General features: G+C 41.3%; 1 protein-coding gene across 3 annotated transcripts in view; it reads right to left on the minus strand.

The window, feature by feature from the left end:
- Positions 1-408: 408 nt before the first annotated feature.
- Positions 409-14980, minus strand: part of tmem117 (transmembrane protein 117) — a 461344-nt gene continuing 446772 nt past the window's right edge. For 2 of the 3 annotated variants that reach the window (XM_063057674.1, XM_063057675.1), the window contains exon 8: positions 8740-10317. In XM_063057674.1, coding sequence (XP_062913744.1) covers positions 9620-10317 — 698 coding nt within the window. In that variant the 3' untranslated portion in view covers positions 8740-9619. Of the gene's footprint in view, positions 729-8739; positions 10318-14980 lie in introns of those variants that run through there. The other variant, XM_063057677.1, reaches the window with a different exon arrangement.

The raw sequence follows: 14980 nt of genomic DNA on the forward strand, positions 1-14980 counted from the left end.
TGAACTCAGGGAAAAGGATCAGATCTGATAAACTAAAATGGATTCTAGGTTAGCAGGGATTAAGGCTGCAGATTGCAGTTGATTGCACTTACAGAACTGTTAAAGATTGCTTGTGACATTACTAACACGCAGGCTCTCCTACGAGTTGTCACTGTAAGGCTGATGGCATTTCTCTCCCTCTCTGCTTCGCAAAGCCATGTTTCAGGAACTAGAATGCATACTGAAATTAATTTGGGTGCTTTTCCATCCAAAGAAGCCTATGATTATCTAATTTGATGGGACTTGTTTTCAGTCACTGCTTTGTGTTACACCTCTAACTTGATTAGATGTCTCTTAAAAAGGGAAGGTGATCATTAATTTAAAATCAGAGCTACAATACCAGAGAAATTAGTTATGCCTGTGGGTGTAATTAAAAGACTAAAGGAAAATTAATATTCAGGAAACATCAGATAATAATGAGTTTCTATTGTAATACACTGATTTTATCAACAATACAAAATCCAATTAGATTTTTTGTATCAGAATTACAATGCACAGAATAATATACAGTACATTATTATTAGCAGTTAAAGAATCCTGCAAGGGAAACTTCAAGGAATGGGTCTTGCACACAAATATAAAGCTTTGCATGGTCTCCATCTATCCCTTAGAGCAGGGGTTCCCAGCCTTTTTTATGCAAAGGACCAACACCATTATCCGAGGGGTCCATGGATCCCATGTTGTGACCCCTGCAAGAAACAAAGTATAAAATTGAAAGGTTAACAGATTTATTATCAATGATATTTGAATGAGTTTTTTTTAAGTCTGAATTGTGATAGGCTATCATAAATTGCATTTTTAAGTAGCTGTGAATGGAAAGTCAAGGAGCAGAGCACTGTTCAACTTGCAAATCCATCGACCACACCGTCCCAATAGGAACACTGCCTTCTACAAATTAACTTGAATCTATAGGCCACAATGACCTGGAAGTATATTGCTTCATTCACACTGGGTCCAATATACTTGGATCACCCTGGGTTGTGTGGACTACAACTAGAGGTCATGGGTTAAGGGTGAAAGGTGAAAAGTTTAAGGGGAACAAAAGAGGAAACTTCTTTGCTCAGAGGCTTGAGGGAGTGTGGAATGAGCTGCTAACACAAATGGTGCATGTGAGCTTGATTTCAAAGTTTAAGAGAAATTTGGTTAGGTACATGGATGGTAGGGCTATGGAGGGCTATGGTCCCAGTACAGGTGAATAGAAGGAGGCAGCTTAAATAGTTCAACATGGACTAGATGGGCTGAAGAAACAGTTTCTGTGCAGTACTTTTCTATGATTCTAAATACTTACATAATTGTACCTCCAATATACGTTCAAGGAAAGAGCTCACTACTGTTGCCATTTATCTCCTCCCTTATCTTTTCACCTGCAGCCTTGAAGGAGGCCTTTGTGAGTGACTGCAATGTACTTTAAAGGTTTTATAGTTCCTGTTGCAATGGTGTACAGGTGTAGAGAGAGTGAATATTCAGCAAGGCCGGGGGTGGGGGGGTGACAACGGAGCAGCTTGTTTTGCTGTGAAAGGTGTGTGTTTTTATCAATTTAGTTAGGCATTCATCCGGGCAAATGGATAGTCCTCCATCACACTTCCAACATGACCTGGAAATGACTTTGGTGGCTCGGGAAATAAACCATTTATCACAGATACAGTACCTAGTCTATGGCCGACTATTGTAGCAATAATATTTATCGAGTTGTTCCAGTTAAGCTTCTGGTCAGTGACCAGATGTAGATAGTGTTAATTCAGTGATGATAATGCCATTATTGTTCCACTGTTCATGAAAGATTCTAAGAACAATATGGAAATTAATAGGCTAGTGAGCTTGATGTCAGTAGTGGGTACATTATTAAAAGGTATTCTAAGGGCAGGGTGGTGGGATGGAGATATATCTCTGCCAAAGGAAGGTGAGGTGCATCTTCCCTCCACTAGTCTGAAGATCACCCTTGGGCAAGATGTAGCACCTGCTTAGCCCTTCCCGTTCAGGGTCATGTGAAGCCATGAGAGCAGGTAGTGTGAGCTGTTACTGCATATCACAAGACCTGGTTATGCGACCACTGACACCAGGCAGAGCATCGATAATGGCTGGGATCACCTGTCTTGTAAAGACACTGCCCAGAAGAAGGCAACGCCAAACCACTTCTGTAGAAATATTTGCCAAAAACAATCATGGCCATGGAAAAACCATAATCGCCCACATCATACAACATAACGAACAAACAATTCTAGGAACCAGATATATAAGTATTTGGATAGAGAGGGCATGAATAGGGATAGTCAACATGGCTTTGTACTTGGTAGCCCATGTCTAGCCAATCCTATAGTTTTTTGCGGAGGTATTTGTAATTGATATATATTCTGCTCTATTCTTTGATAGTCCTTTACACCATCCATGACTCAACATACTTGCTAATCGACCCAGCCATATTTTTATCCGAATCATTGATATATATCACACAGGTCACTGGTCTGAGTGCTACTGGTACCATGTAACCCGGTACTACCTGTCATATGGTCGGGTGGTCGGCGACTAAACCGGCTCCCCCCACCAGGCTTTCCTGGTGAGGAGGGTGGCTAGACACCCTGCAGGATGAAAAACAAGACCCATCAAAGGGTGGATGAACCCTCTCGTAGGGTCAACGGCCATCTAGCAAACACGTGCTGTGAAGCGTGGAAAGGGCATCCCTTGCATCGAAGCTTGGTCTGGCCATTCACTGCACAGAACTTCCCCCAGCCGTCTTGGACCCCACCATGCCGCTGGATCCGGCAGGGGATGTCGAGAGGGTGGGTCTGGACCTGTCCAACCCCCTACTCACCTAAAATCCATTCACGCACATGCTGTTCCTTTCTGAAGAGTGGGGTATAAACCCCACTAACTGACTGAAAGGAACCATCATCATCCTATGGAATGGATAGCCAGAGATCTATCACAAACAACAGAGGTCCCAGCATCGATTCTTGAGAAACATCACTGGTAATGAACTTCCTGCCAGAATAGCAGGCTTCTACACCTAATCTTCTCTGTCTGCTATGGACCATTGGAGACCTTATCAAGTGCCTTATAGAAACGTAGAAAATAGGTGCAGGAGTAGGCCATTCGGCCCTTCGAGCCTGCACCGCCATTTATTATGATCATGGCTGATCATCCAACTCAGAACCCCGCCCCAGCCTTCCCTCCATACCCCCTGACCCCTGTAGCCACAAGGGCCATATCTAACTCCCTCTTAAACATAGCCAATGAACTGGCCTCAACAGTTTGCTGTGGCAGAGAATTCCACAGATTCACCACTCTCTGTGTGAAGAAGTTTTTCCTAATCTCGGTCCTAAAAGGCTTCCCCTCTATCCTCAAACTGTGACCCCTCGTTCTGGACTTCCCCAACATCGGGAACAATCTTCCTGCATCTAGCCTGTCCAATCCCTTTAGGATCTTATACGTTTCAATCAGATCCCCCCTCAATCTCCTAAATTCCAACGAGTACAAGCCCAGTTCATAGATAAGTAAATAAAGCTCTATATAAATGAAGCTCACAACTTTACCCTCATCAAGCTTTTTTGTCACATCCTCAAGAAACTTGGTTAAGTTTGTAAGGAATGACTTACCCTGCACAAAGCCATGCTGACTATCCCTAATCAGGCCATTCCTTGCCAAATACGTGTAAATCCTATCCCTCAGTATCCTCTCCAATACTTCACTACCATTGGCATGAAGTTCACTGGCCTATAAATGACCTGATTTATCCCCATTTCTTTTCTTGAACAACATATGCTATTCTCCATTCCTACGGGACCACACTTGTTGCTGGTGAGGATACAAAGATCTTTGTCAAAGTCTCAGTAATCTCCTTCCAAAATTTTTGAATACAAGGCACCAGGCATTGGGACTTCTTCTCTCTAGTCTCTTACCTCTTCTCTTCACCTGTCTATCACCTCCCCCTGGTGCCCTTCCTCCTTCCCTTTCTCCAATGGTCCACTCTCCTTTCCTATCAGATTCTTCTTTTCTCCGGCCCTTTGCCCTTTCACCTCCCAGCTTCTTACTTCATCCTCCCCTCCCCCACCCAGCTTGTAATCGCCTACCACCTTCGAGCTTCTCTTCTTCTACTCCCCTACTTTCTTATTCTGGTGTCTTCCCCCTTCCATTCCAGTCCTGACAAAGGGTTTCAGCCCGACTTGCTGAGTTCCCCCAGCATTTTATGTGTGTTGTTTATCAGCCGGACCCAGCTGTACCTCCTCCTTAATCTCAGAGTGATCCAGCATGTTGGCATGCTCTGCTCTGCCTACGCTATCCTCCAAATCCTCTTCAGTAAATACTGAACACGGTATTTCTGGGACACTACGGCAGCGCAGGGGTTAGCGCGATGCTATTGCAGCTTGTGACGTCAGAGCTCGGAGTTCATTTTCAGCATCCTCTGTAAGGAGTGTGCACACACTCCCCATGAGTGTGTGGGTTTCCCCCGGGTGCAACAGTTCCCAAAGACATAATAGTCAGTAGGTTAACTGGTCACTGTAAATTGTCCTGTGATTACGCTAGCGTTAAAAAGGCAGGTTGCTGGGTGGTGTGCTCATTGGGCTGGAAGGGCTTGATGTGTGCTGTATCTCTTAACAAAAATGTACTCATTTAATGTCTCAGCCACTTGCTCAGATTCCAAGCACAAGTTCCCTCTTTTATCCTAGAGATATCCTCTTTGTCATAAATACAAAAGGGATTCTCTTTGATCCTGCTTGTTAGGGCACCATTCCCTCTTTTGGTCTTTGTAACCACCTGTTTTAGCACTTCTCTGCTATCTTTAATATTCCACAAAGTCCCAGTCTGATTTTTAGCTTTCTAAATCTTACATATGCTTCCTTTAACTACCTGACCAAACTTAGGACCTCTCAGGTTATCCTTTATCTTACCGTCCTTACTCTTGCAGGAATATGCCGATCTTGAACAGTGATCAACTGGTCTTTGAACTACTTCCACATGTCAGACATAGATTTGTCCAACAGCAGCTGCTCTCAGTCAATCTCACTTAGCTCCTGTCTTATCCCACCTCAGTACCCCACCACCCCACTCTGCATAATTTTAGTACCCTGCCATAAAATCAGATTTAAAACAAGTTTCACTAACCTTCCTCACTTTAAGTAGTTAAAATCATTAACAAATAATTGATATTTTAATCTACTGTTGACTGAAGTAGTTAAAATTGTTAACAGGTAATTGATATTTTAATCCACTATCAAATATTGAGCTTGTGATCCAAAAGCTCTCCTTACAGCCTTGTCCTTTTGACCTACTGGCCTGATCTTAAATCTGCCTCATTAGTTCAATATCAAATTCTGTTCCAATTATCCACTTGGGAAGGATTTTAATATGTTGATGATAAACTGTTTGTTGTGGGTTTCAAATTGAATGTGTATTTAAATATGAATCACAGTAAGTCTGAATAATCCCAATCATTTCTAGTTCATGTGCACTCGAAGTATTGTATATTATAAACACAAATGAATTTCTAATCTCACTCAGATAGGCTGCTCAAATGGAAAATTAGAAAGTACTCTCTTGGAATCCTGAAATAAACTAGTAATAACCTATCCAGTTCCAATAAATTTAACAACTACAGTGCTGACCCTTCAGTCCACTGCCAAACAAATCAGTTACATTCAAATAAACTCTAGATCTAATTGTCATTGTTAATTGATGCCATCAAATTCCCATGTTTTACTGTGAGTGTGATGTACTTCCTTCATCCAAATTTATTCAAAGTTTTCAATTAGCTGCTAAACTAACCAGGCATAAAATTTTCAGAGCAACACACAAAAAATGCTGGAGGAACTCAGCAGGTCAGGCAGTATCTGTGGAAATAAATAAACAGTCGACGTTTCGGGCCGAGACCCTTCTTCAGGACTGGAAAGGAAGGGGGCAGATGCCAGAATAAAAAGGTGAAGCCAGGTGGGTGGGAAAGGTTGAGGGCTGGAGAGGAAGGAATCTGATAGGAGAGGAGAGTGGACCATAGGAGACAGGGAAGGAGGAGGGGACAAAGAGAGAAGTAATAGGCAGGTGAAAAGAGGTAAAAGGTCAGAGTAGGGAATGGGGTGGGGAGAATCTGTTTACGTGAAGGAGAAATTGATTTTCATACCATCAGGTTGGAAGCTACCAGACAGAATATAAGGTGTTGCTCCCCCTTCCCCTGGTTGGCCACATCTTGGCACAAGAAGAGGCCATAGACCACCACATCAGAATGAGAACTGAAATTCAAATTACATAGGGATTGGATAATTATGTCTGCGGGCAGGAACAAGCACGAACAAATTGGGATATAAACACCTACAATGGTTGGTATATAGGCTTGTATGCAACATTTTGGACCAGTGGAAATGGTCCAGAAGGGTTGTATGGAAACTATTATTACCATTTTTCTTAACAACTAATTTCATTACTTAGCCTAATAGGTTAGATTTACCACAGTACATAATTATCTATTTAAATGTTTATTTTGCTTTTATATCATCTCAATGTGTACTTAAGAATGTATAAATAATTGTAGTTTTATACATATAAAAAAATGGAAAAGGTTATATGTGTGGAAAAAGTGCATGATAATTGTGAACTCCTTATCCAAATAAAAATAAAATTAAAAAAAAGAAATTCAAATTAAAATGTTTGGCCACTGGGAAGTTCCGCTTGTGGTGGATGGTGCAGGGGTAGTCAACAAAGCAGTCCCCCAATTTCTGAAGGGTCTCACCAATATAGAGGAGGTCACATTGGGAGCAACCGACATAATAGATGACCCCAGCAGATCTGCAGGTGAAGTGTTGCCTCACCTGAAAGGACTGTCATGGGCTGGGGCCGGGAATGGAGGTGAGGGAGGAGATTAGGCCACTTGCAGGGATAAGTGCTGCGAGGGAGATAAGTGAGGGGGGGGGGACACATATCTAAAATATGGTGTTGATTTGCGCAGGCTTTTTATTTTCATTTCCAAATCAAATCTACAAACTTCAATGTTGTACACTGGCTAATGAAAACGAGTTTACCAGTTTATTCTGTCGTATTATAATATATCCTTAAATTCAAGATAAAAAAAGAATAGACTGAGCAAGATTAAAATATTATTGGCAACCAAGATTACACAGTAATTGGATTTATTAAAACATAAGTTAAACCATTGATTATTGTCACAACAAAAGATAAATTAGTAATAGAGAATGTAATTTTGTTTTTGCATTGTTGCTATTACTGATAAACTAATATTGAATGAAAATTGTATTTATTGTGAAATAAAATAATTTTACATTCAATCATTATCCTATTACTGGCTTTTTAAAAAAAATGTTCATAGGAGCTGAACACTGTTTAACAGAGCATTTCTTGTCCATCTATACCAACCTTTTGAACTGATAATGTACAAGACGCAGCCGTACTTTGTGGGTCTGGAGTCATATACAGGCCCAGACTGGGAGGAATGGCAAATTTCTGTCCCATAATATATTTGTGAAACAGAGAGCTTTTTTATAATGATCCCAGAGTTTCAAAGATTCAAAGTACATTTATTATCAAAGTATGTATGCAGTATACAACCCTGAGATTTGTCTTCCCCACAGACAGTCACAAAACAAAGAAAACCATGGAACACATTCAAAGAAAAAAATCCAACCCCCAATGCGCAAAAACATCGTGCAAACAGCAAAGAGAAAAAAAACAAGTGAACAACACAGAAAATAAAATACCAACCCACAAAGTCATCAAAAAAGTTCAGGCACATTCAATTCAGCTCAGTTCAATTCAATGTAGTGCTGTGTCGTTCATTATCTTCACAGAATCGCAGAAAATAGCAGCAAAAAAAGAGCGACCAGAAACTAGAACACATCGTAGCGTGAACTACAGAGTCTAGACCACAAACCTTGGCCAAGACCCAGGACTCCAGCACCATCCTCTGATAGCACTGAGGTACAGAGAGAGAGAGAGAGAGAGAGCGCGCGACCGTCACACGCAGACACCTTCCTCCAGCAGCAGAGAGGGGCTGATATACACGACTGAACAGCTGCTCTTGCCTCAATGATTTCAATCTTCCTCAATGCTTTAATTGGCAAGCAACAGAGTTCCGGGCTCTGGGCTTGTTGGCCTCGAGTCTTCACGTTTTGCTCGAGACCTCACTGAACACCCTGGGAGTCAGCAAAGTGCCAGATCGCTCAATCAGCCCAAAAACGCATCACCAAAATGAAGATCACAGGCTCCAACAGTAGCAGAACCACGTTTTAAAGAAAAAAAAGATATAAGAGAACTATTTCTGACTTGGAGCTGTTCGTTACAAATTTTCTTATATAGTTTAAAGTTCCTAGCTACCAATAAAAGGATTTTGACTGAGGTATCTATATCAATAATCCAATGTATGTCTGGTAAATTGACAACTATTTACCTCTGGAATTAAATAAACTTTTAATTTATGCCATAGCAATATAAATGTTCTCTTTCCAAAACTGATAGATCAGAATTTACATGCGCATGCAATGATGGGGAAAAATAATCTTGTGTAGAAGTGCCACTTCATGTTTGCTTTACAATAAATGAGCAGAATTTGTGAAGAGTGTTGCAGTCGACAGTTAAATTAAATAGAGGATTATTATCAAAGATCGTAATGCACTAACCAGAAAGGTCCACATTTTTTAAGGAGTGGAACCCAGTAAGACTTCAAATAGCAAGGACACAAGCTGAAAAGATTTCAATGTTTATTCTACAATTTTCATTAGTATCTATATATAAATATCAATACAGACATCTATCGTGCTTTAGTATACAGAGGTGCAATGCAATTCTTAATATATATTCTCCTCAATTACTGTTGTCCATCTGGGGCAGCCGTACCTCCCCCTCCCCCTATCACTGAATTCTACAGAGGCCTGCCACTACAGAAAAATCAAAAGATTAATTGACAAACTATTCGTTAATATACAGTTTAGTAGTCAATACAATCCACACCATTGTGAATTTAGCAGTGATCATACTAGCAATCCCAGCAACAAATTTTGCTTCAGAAGAATGCAGCAGAGCATTTGGGAAACTCCACTGATCTCAGAAGCAACCTGTTTAGAGCAGGGGTTCCCAACCATTTTTATGCCATGGACCAATACCATTACGCAAGGGGTCCATAGACCCCAGACTGGGAACACCTGCTTTAGATATAAGAATTGTTATTATGCTTTTTTTTCTGAATTGTAATTCTACCATTTTTAAAAAATCCCTTCAGACGACTGAATACAAAATGCATTTCCTCAAGGCACAACGTACAGCAGTTATCAATTTATGCTCAATTAGAGATGAACACAATATTACAGTACAATTTAATACAGCATTAAGACATACTCCCGTGTTTCTGCAAAAGGCAAGATTCATAGGAATATCTAGGTATAGGCACAATATTACTCTTCTTAGAAAATAAAAGTGACTTTTGTTCTATAGTAGAGCCACCACCTACTTAACTTAGTTGTTCTTTTTTATTTTAAAAGCAAGGTCAGTAATTTAAGTCAAAGTGACACTGTAACACAAAAAGTACAAAGATTTATAAATGTGCAAAAATGAAAAGGTAAAATCCTACATAAGGCATGTGCTTGTTTTAAGTTTGCATCTCAGCATTCTGGTCAGTTATTGGTTTTGGCAATCGATCAGGCAAAACAGAAGCGGGTGTGGGTTCAGAAAGTTGCTTTGTGTCCATCGCAGTGCTGCTGTGTGAATTCTTGAGGAAGGTCTCCTGATCTTCGGTGGGTGAATCAGAAATGCTGTGTACAATAGCTGTGGCCACCTCCATCTCCGTGGTCATCAATGATTCATCGTTTGTAGTCGCGCGCTTTTGTGCGTCTTCTGCCACTTCATTAAAATCTTTGCTGAAGTCAGAAGGTGATTTCCTTTTGATCTTTACATACAAACTATCCTGTTTGTCTTTGATTAATTCACTTTTCTGAAATCTTCCAAAAAACCAGATGAAGAAGCCAAAGAAGATAAATGCCAAGATGCTAGGGACAAAAGCAAGACACTTGACCCCAAGTTTGGCACCCACATACCTGCTGTGTAAAAACATGTCACCATGGACATAAGTCCTGTTAGTCATTGGGTTAATATTAGTTGATCTCCATTCCCAGTTCAATGTACTTTTGTTTAAAGCCTTTAATGTCTCCATATCTTCCACTGTATAGATTTTTTGTCCAGGTCCTACATACTGGCCGTATTCTCCAGGCTGGTAAAATATCTGATTCTTCCACATATTCAGGTCCAAAATCAGCACGAGAAAGATGATGCCATAGTTAAACCATTTACCTGTAAATAAATGTGATAAAATAACTAAAAGGTTCTCTTGGGAAACTCTGCTTAGAGTTTGCCTCTTCAAAATTCACAACTCAAAACAGTATCAACTTCTAGGACTTTGCTCATGTGCAAAGTATTCATTGTCCCCACTGGAATGAAATACCACACATACAGCATTCTGCCAAAATTTGAACGTTTATTAGGAATATTTGGTTCTAATGTAACTCTAAATCAGTTTTCTCAACTCATGCAATCTAAGACAGTGAATAAGGACAGTTAAAGAATAAAGATGAGACTTGTTTGCAGGAGGGGCAGGACTGGCAGATCAGTGTTTCGGAGTTCCTTTGTTTTAGATGTGATAGAGTGGGAGAGATTAAAGGGAAAAGGGTGGCATTATTAGTCAGGGAAAATGTCATGGCAGTACTCAGTCAGGATAGACTGGAACCTCGTCTACTGAGGATTTATGGGTAAAACTGAGGAATAAGATAGGTATCGCCACATTAATGGGATTATATTATAGACAACCCAATAGACTGCAGGATTTAGAGGAGCAAGTTTGTAGAGAGATCGCAGACTGTTGTAAAGAAACATAAGGTTGTGATTTTAGCTTTCCACATATTAACTGGGACTCCCATACTGTAAAATGGCTGGATGGCAAATAGTTTGTCAAATGTGTTCAGAAAGTTTTGTTAATCAATACGGTACATGGAAATCCCAACTGGAGAGAGTGCCATACTAGATCTCATATTAGGGAATGAGACAGGACAGGTGACAGAAGTTTGTGTAGGGGAGCGCTTTGCATCTAGTGAGCACATGCCATGAGTTTCAAGACAATTATGGAAAATGATAGTTCTGGTCCTTGGGTAGAGATTCTAAACTGGAGAAAGGCCAATTTTAATGGTATCAGAAAAAAATCTGAAAAGTGTGGATTGGGATGGGTTGTTTTCCAGCGATGATGTACTTGTTAAGTGGAAAGCCTTCAAAAGTGAAATTCTGAGAATACGAAGTTGGTATGTTCCTGTCAGAATAAAAGGCAAGGATAACAGGTTTCAGGAACCTTGGCTTTCAAGAGATATTGAGACCCGGGTTAAGAAAAAGAAAGAGATGCAAAACAGGTAAAGGCAGGAGGAACAAACGAGGCACTTGAAGAGTGTAAGAAATGCAAGAGAATGCTTTAGAAGGAAATGAGGAGAGCTAAAAGAAGGCATGAGGTTGCTCTAGCAGACAAGGTGAAGGAGAATCCTAAGGGTTTCTACAGATACATTAAAAGCAAAAGGATAACAAGGGTAAAAATTAGTCCTCTGAAAGATCAGAGTAGTAACCTATGCATGGAACTGAAAGAGATGGGGAAGATCTTAAATTTATTTTTTATATCTGTATTTATTTGGGAGATAGACGTAGAGTCTATAGAAATGAGGCAAAGCAGGAGCGAGTCATAGTTCCTATACAGATTACAGAGAAGGAGGTGCTTGCAGTCTTGAGGTAAATTAGTATTGGATAAATCCCCACAGCTGACAAGGTGTTCCCTTGGACCTGATGGGAGGCAAGTGTAGAAATTTCAAGGGATATTTAACAGAGATATTTAAAATATCCGTAGCCACGTGTGAGATGCTGGAGGATTGGAGAGTAGCTAATGGTATTTTGTTGTTTAAGACAGGCGGTAAGAATAAGCCAGGAATTTATAGGCCAGTGAACCTGACATCAGTAGTGGGAAAAGTTATTAGATGGTATTCCATTAAACCTATAACTCAGGTGTTCAAGTCCTGCCAACAGCCTTGTAAACTTTTTCTGCAGTCTTTCAAACATATTTACATCTTTCCTGTAGACAGGTGACAAAAACCGCACACAATACTCCGAACTAGGCCTCACCAACATCTTATACAACTTTAACATAACATCCCATCCCCTGTACTCAATATACAGGCTTATGAAGGCTAATGTGCCAAAAGCTTTCTTTATCACTCTATCTACCTGTGACATCACTTGGATAAGTGAGGACTGATTAGGGGAAGTCTACATGGCTTTGTGTGTGGTATTTCATGGCTAACCAATCTTATAGAGTTTTGTTTTTGACTTGACGCGTGGCCAAGTGGTTAAAGTATTGGGCTAGTGATCTGAAGGTGGCTAGTTCGAGCCTCAGCTGAGGCAGGGTGTTGTATCCTTGAGCAAGGCACTTAACCACACATTGCTCTGCGACAACACCGGTGCCAAGCTGTATCAGCCCTACCGCCCTTCCCTTGGACAACATCGGTGGTGTGGAGAGGGGAGACTTGCAGCGCAGGCAACTGCCGGTCTTCCATACAACCTTGCCCAGGCCTGCGCTCAGGAAACCTTCCAAGGCGCAAATCCATGGTCTCACGAGACAAACGGATACCTATTAGAGTGTTTTGAGAAAGTTGCCAGGAAAGTTGATGAAGGCAAGGCAGTGGATGTTGTCTAATGGACATTAGCAAGGCATTTGACAAGGTCCCATATGGGAGATTGGTCAAGAAGGTTCAGTTAGTTGGCATTCAAGATGAAGCAGTAAATTAGATTAGACAGCTGGAAAAAATGGCTGCTGGAGTTTAATGCAGTCAAGTTTGAAGTTTTGCACTTCAGTAGGACCAACACAGTGAACAGTAGGGCACTGAGGAGTGTGGTTAAACAAAGGGATCTAGGAATACAGGTCCCTAATTCATTGAAAGAGGCATCACAGTTAGAAAAAGTTGTAATGAAAGCTTTTGGCACATTGACCTTCATAAATCGCTGTATTGAGTACAGGGGATGGGATGTTATGTTGTAGTTGTATAAGACATTGGTGAGGCATAATTTGGAGTATTATGTGTTGTTTTGGTCACCAACCTACAGGAAAGATATACTTAATTTTGACAAAATTTACGAAGAAGTTGCTGGGACATGAAGACCTGAGTGAGAGGAAAAGGTTGAATAGGTTAGCACTTAATTCCATAGAACATAGAAGACTGTGAGGAAATTTAATAGAGGTGTAATAAAATTATGACAGGTATAATTAGAGTAAATGCTAGCAGACTTTTTCCACTGAGGTTGGATGGATGAAAAATTAGAGGTCATGGGTTAAGGGTGAAAGGGGAAATATTTAAGGGGAACATGAGGGGGAGCTTCTTCACTCAGCAGGTGGTAAGTGTGTGGAATGAACTGCCAGCGCAAGTGGCAGATGCGGGTCAATTTCAACATTTAAGAGAAATTTGGATAGGAACATGGATGGGAGGGGTATGGAGGGCTATGGTCTGAGTGCAGGACGATGGGACTGGGCTGATTAATGGTTCAGCATGAACTAGATAGGTGAAGGGCCTTTCTGTGCTGTCATGTTCTGTGAATCTATGACTCTATTAATTTTATTTGTCACATCTACATCAAAACAGTGCTCTGACCAGGGACCAGTCAGCACTTGGGGTTGATTAGTAAGAGCAAATTAAAGTGAAGGCATGAGCAAGTGTAGTGGCCATCATTGGAGTGGACATAGTCAGAATGGTGAACATAGAACGTAGAACATAGAATAGTACAGCACAGTACAGGCCCTTCGGCCCACAATGTTTTGCCAACCCTCAAACCCTGCCTCCCATATAAGCCCCCACCTTAGATTCCTCCATATACCTGTCTAGTAGTCTCCTAAACTTCACTAGTGTATCTGCCTCCACCACTGACTCAGGCAGTGCATTCCACGCACCAACCACTCTCTGAGTAAAAAACCTTCCTCTAATATCCCCCTTGAACTTCCCACCCCTTACCTTAAAGCCATGTCCTCTCGTATTGGGCAGTGGTGCCCTGGGGAAGAGGCGCTGGCTATCCACTCTATCTATTCCTCTTATTATCTTGTACACCTCTATCATATCTCCTCTCATCCTCCTCTCTCCAAAGAGTAAAGCCCTAGCTCCCTTAATCTCTGATCATAATGCATACTTTCTAAACCAGGCAGCATCCTGGAAATCTCCTCTGTACCCTTTCCAATGCTTCCACATCCTTCCTATAGTGAGGCGACCAGAAATGGACACAGTACTTCAAGTGTGGCCTAACCAGAGTTTTATACAGCTGCATCATTACATCGTGACTCTTAAACTCTATCCCTCGACTTATGAAAGCTACCACCCCATAAGCTTTCTTAACTACCCTATCCACCTGTGAGGCAACTTTCAGGGATCTGTGGACATGTACCCCCAGATCCCTCTGCTCCTCCACACTACCAAGTATCCTGCCATTTACTTTGTACTCTGCCTTAGAGTTTGTCCTTCCAAAGTGTACCACCTCACACTTCTCCGGGCTGAACTCCATCTGCCACTTCTCAGCCCACTCCTGCATCCTATCAATGTCTCTCTGCAATCTTTGACAATCCTCCACACTATCTACAACACCACCAACCTTTGTGTCGTCTGCAAACTTGCCAACCCACCCTTCTACCCCCACATCCAGGTCGTTAATAAAAATCACGAAAAGTAGAGGTCCCAGAACAGATCCTTGTGGGACACCACTAGTCCCAATCCTCCAATCTGAATGTACTCCCTCCACCACCAGCCTCTGCCTTCTGCAGGCAAGCCAATTCTGAATCCACCTGGCCAAACTTCCCTGGATCCCATGCCTTCTAACTTTCTGAATAAGCGTACTGTGTGGAACCTTGTCAAATGCCTTACTAAAATCCATATAGATCACATCCACTGCACTA

This window comes from Mobula hypostoma, chromosome 9 (assembly GCF_963921235.1).
Source record: "Mobula hypostoma chromosome 9, sMobHyp1.1, whole genome shotgun sequence".
NCBI classification, from domain to species: domain Eukaryota; kingdom Metazoa; phylum Chordata; class Chondrichthyes; order Myliobatiformes; family Myliobatidae; genus Mobula; species Mobula hypostoma.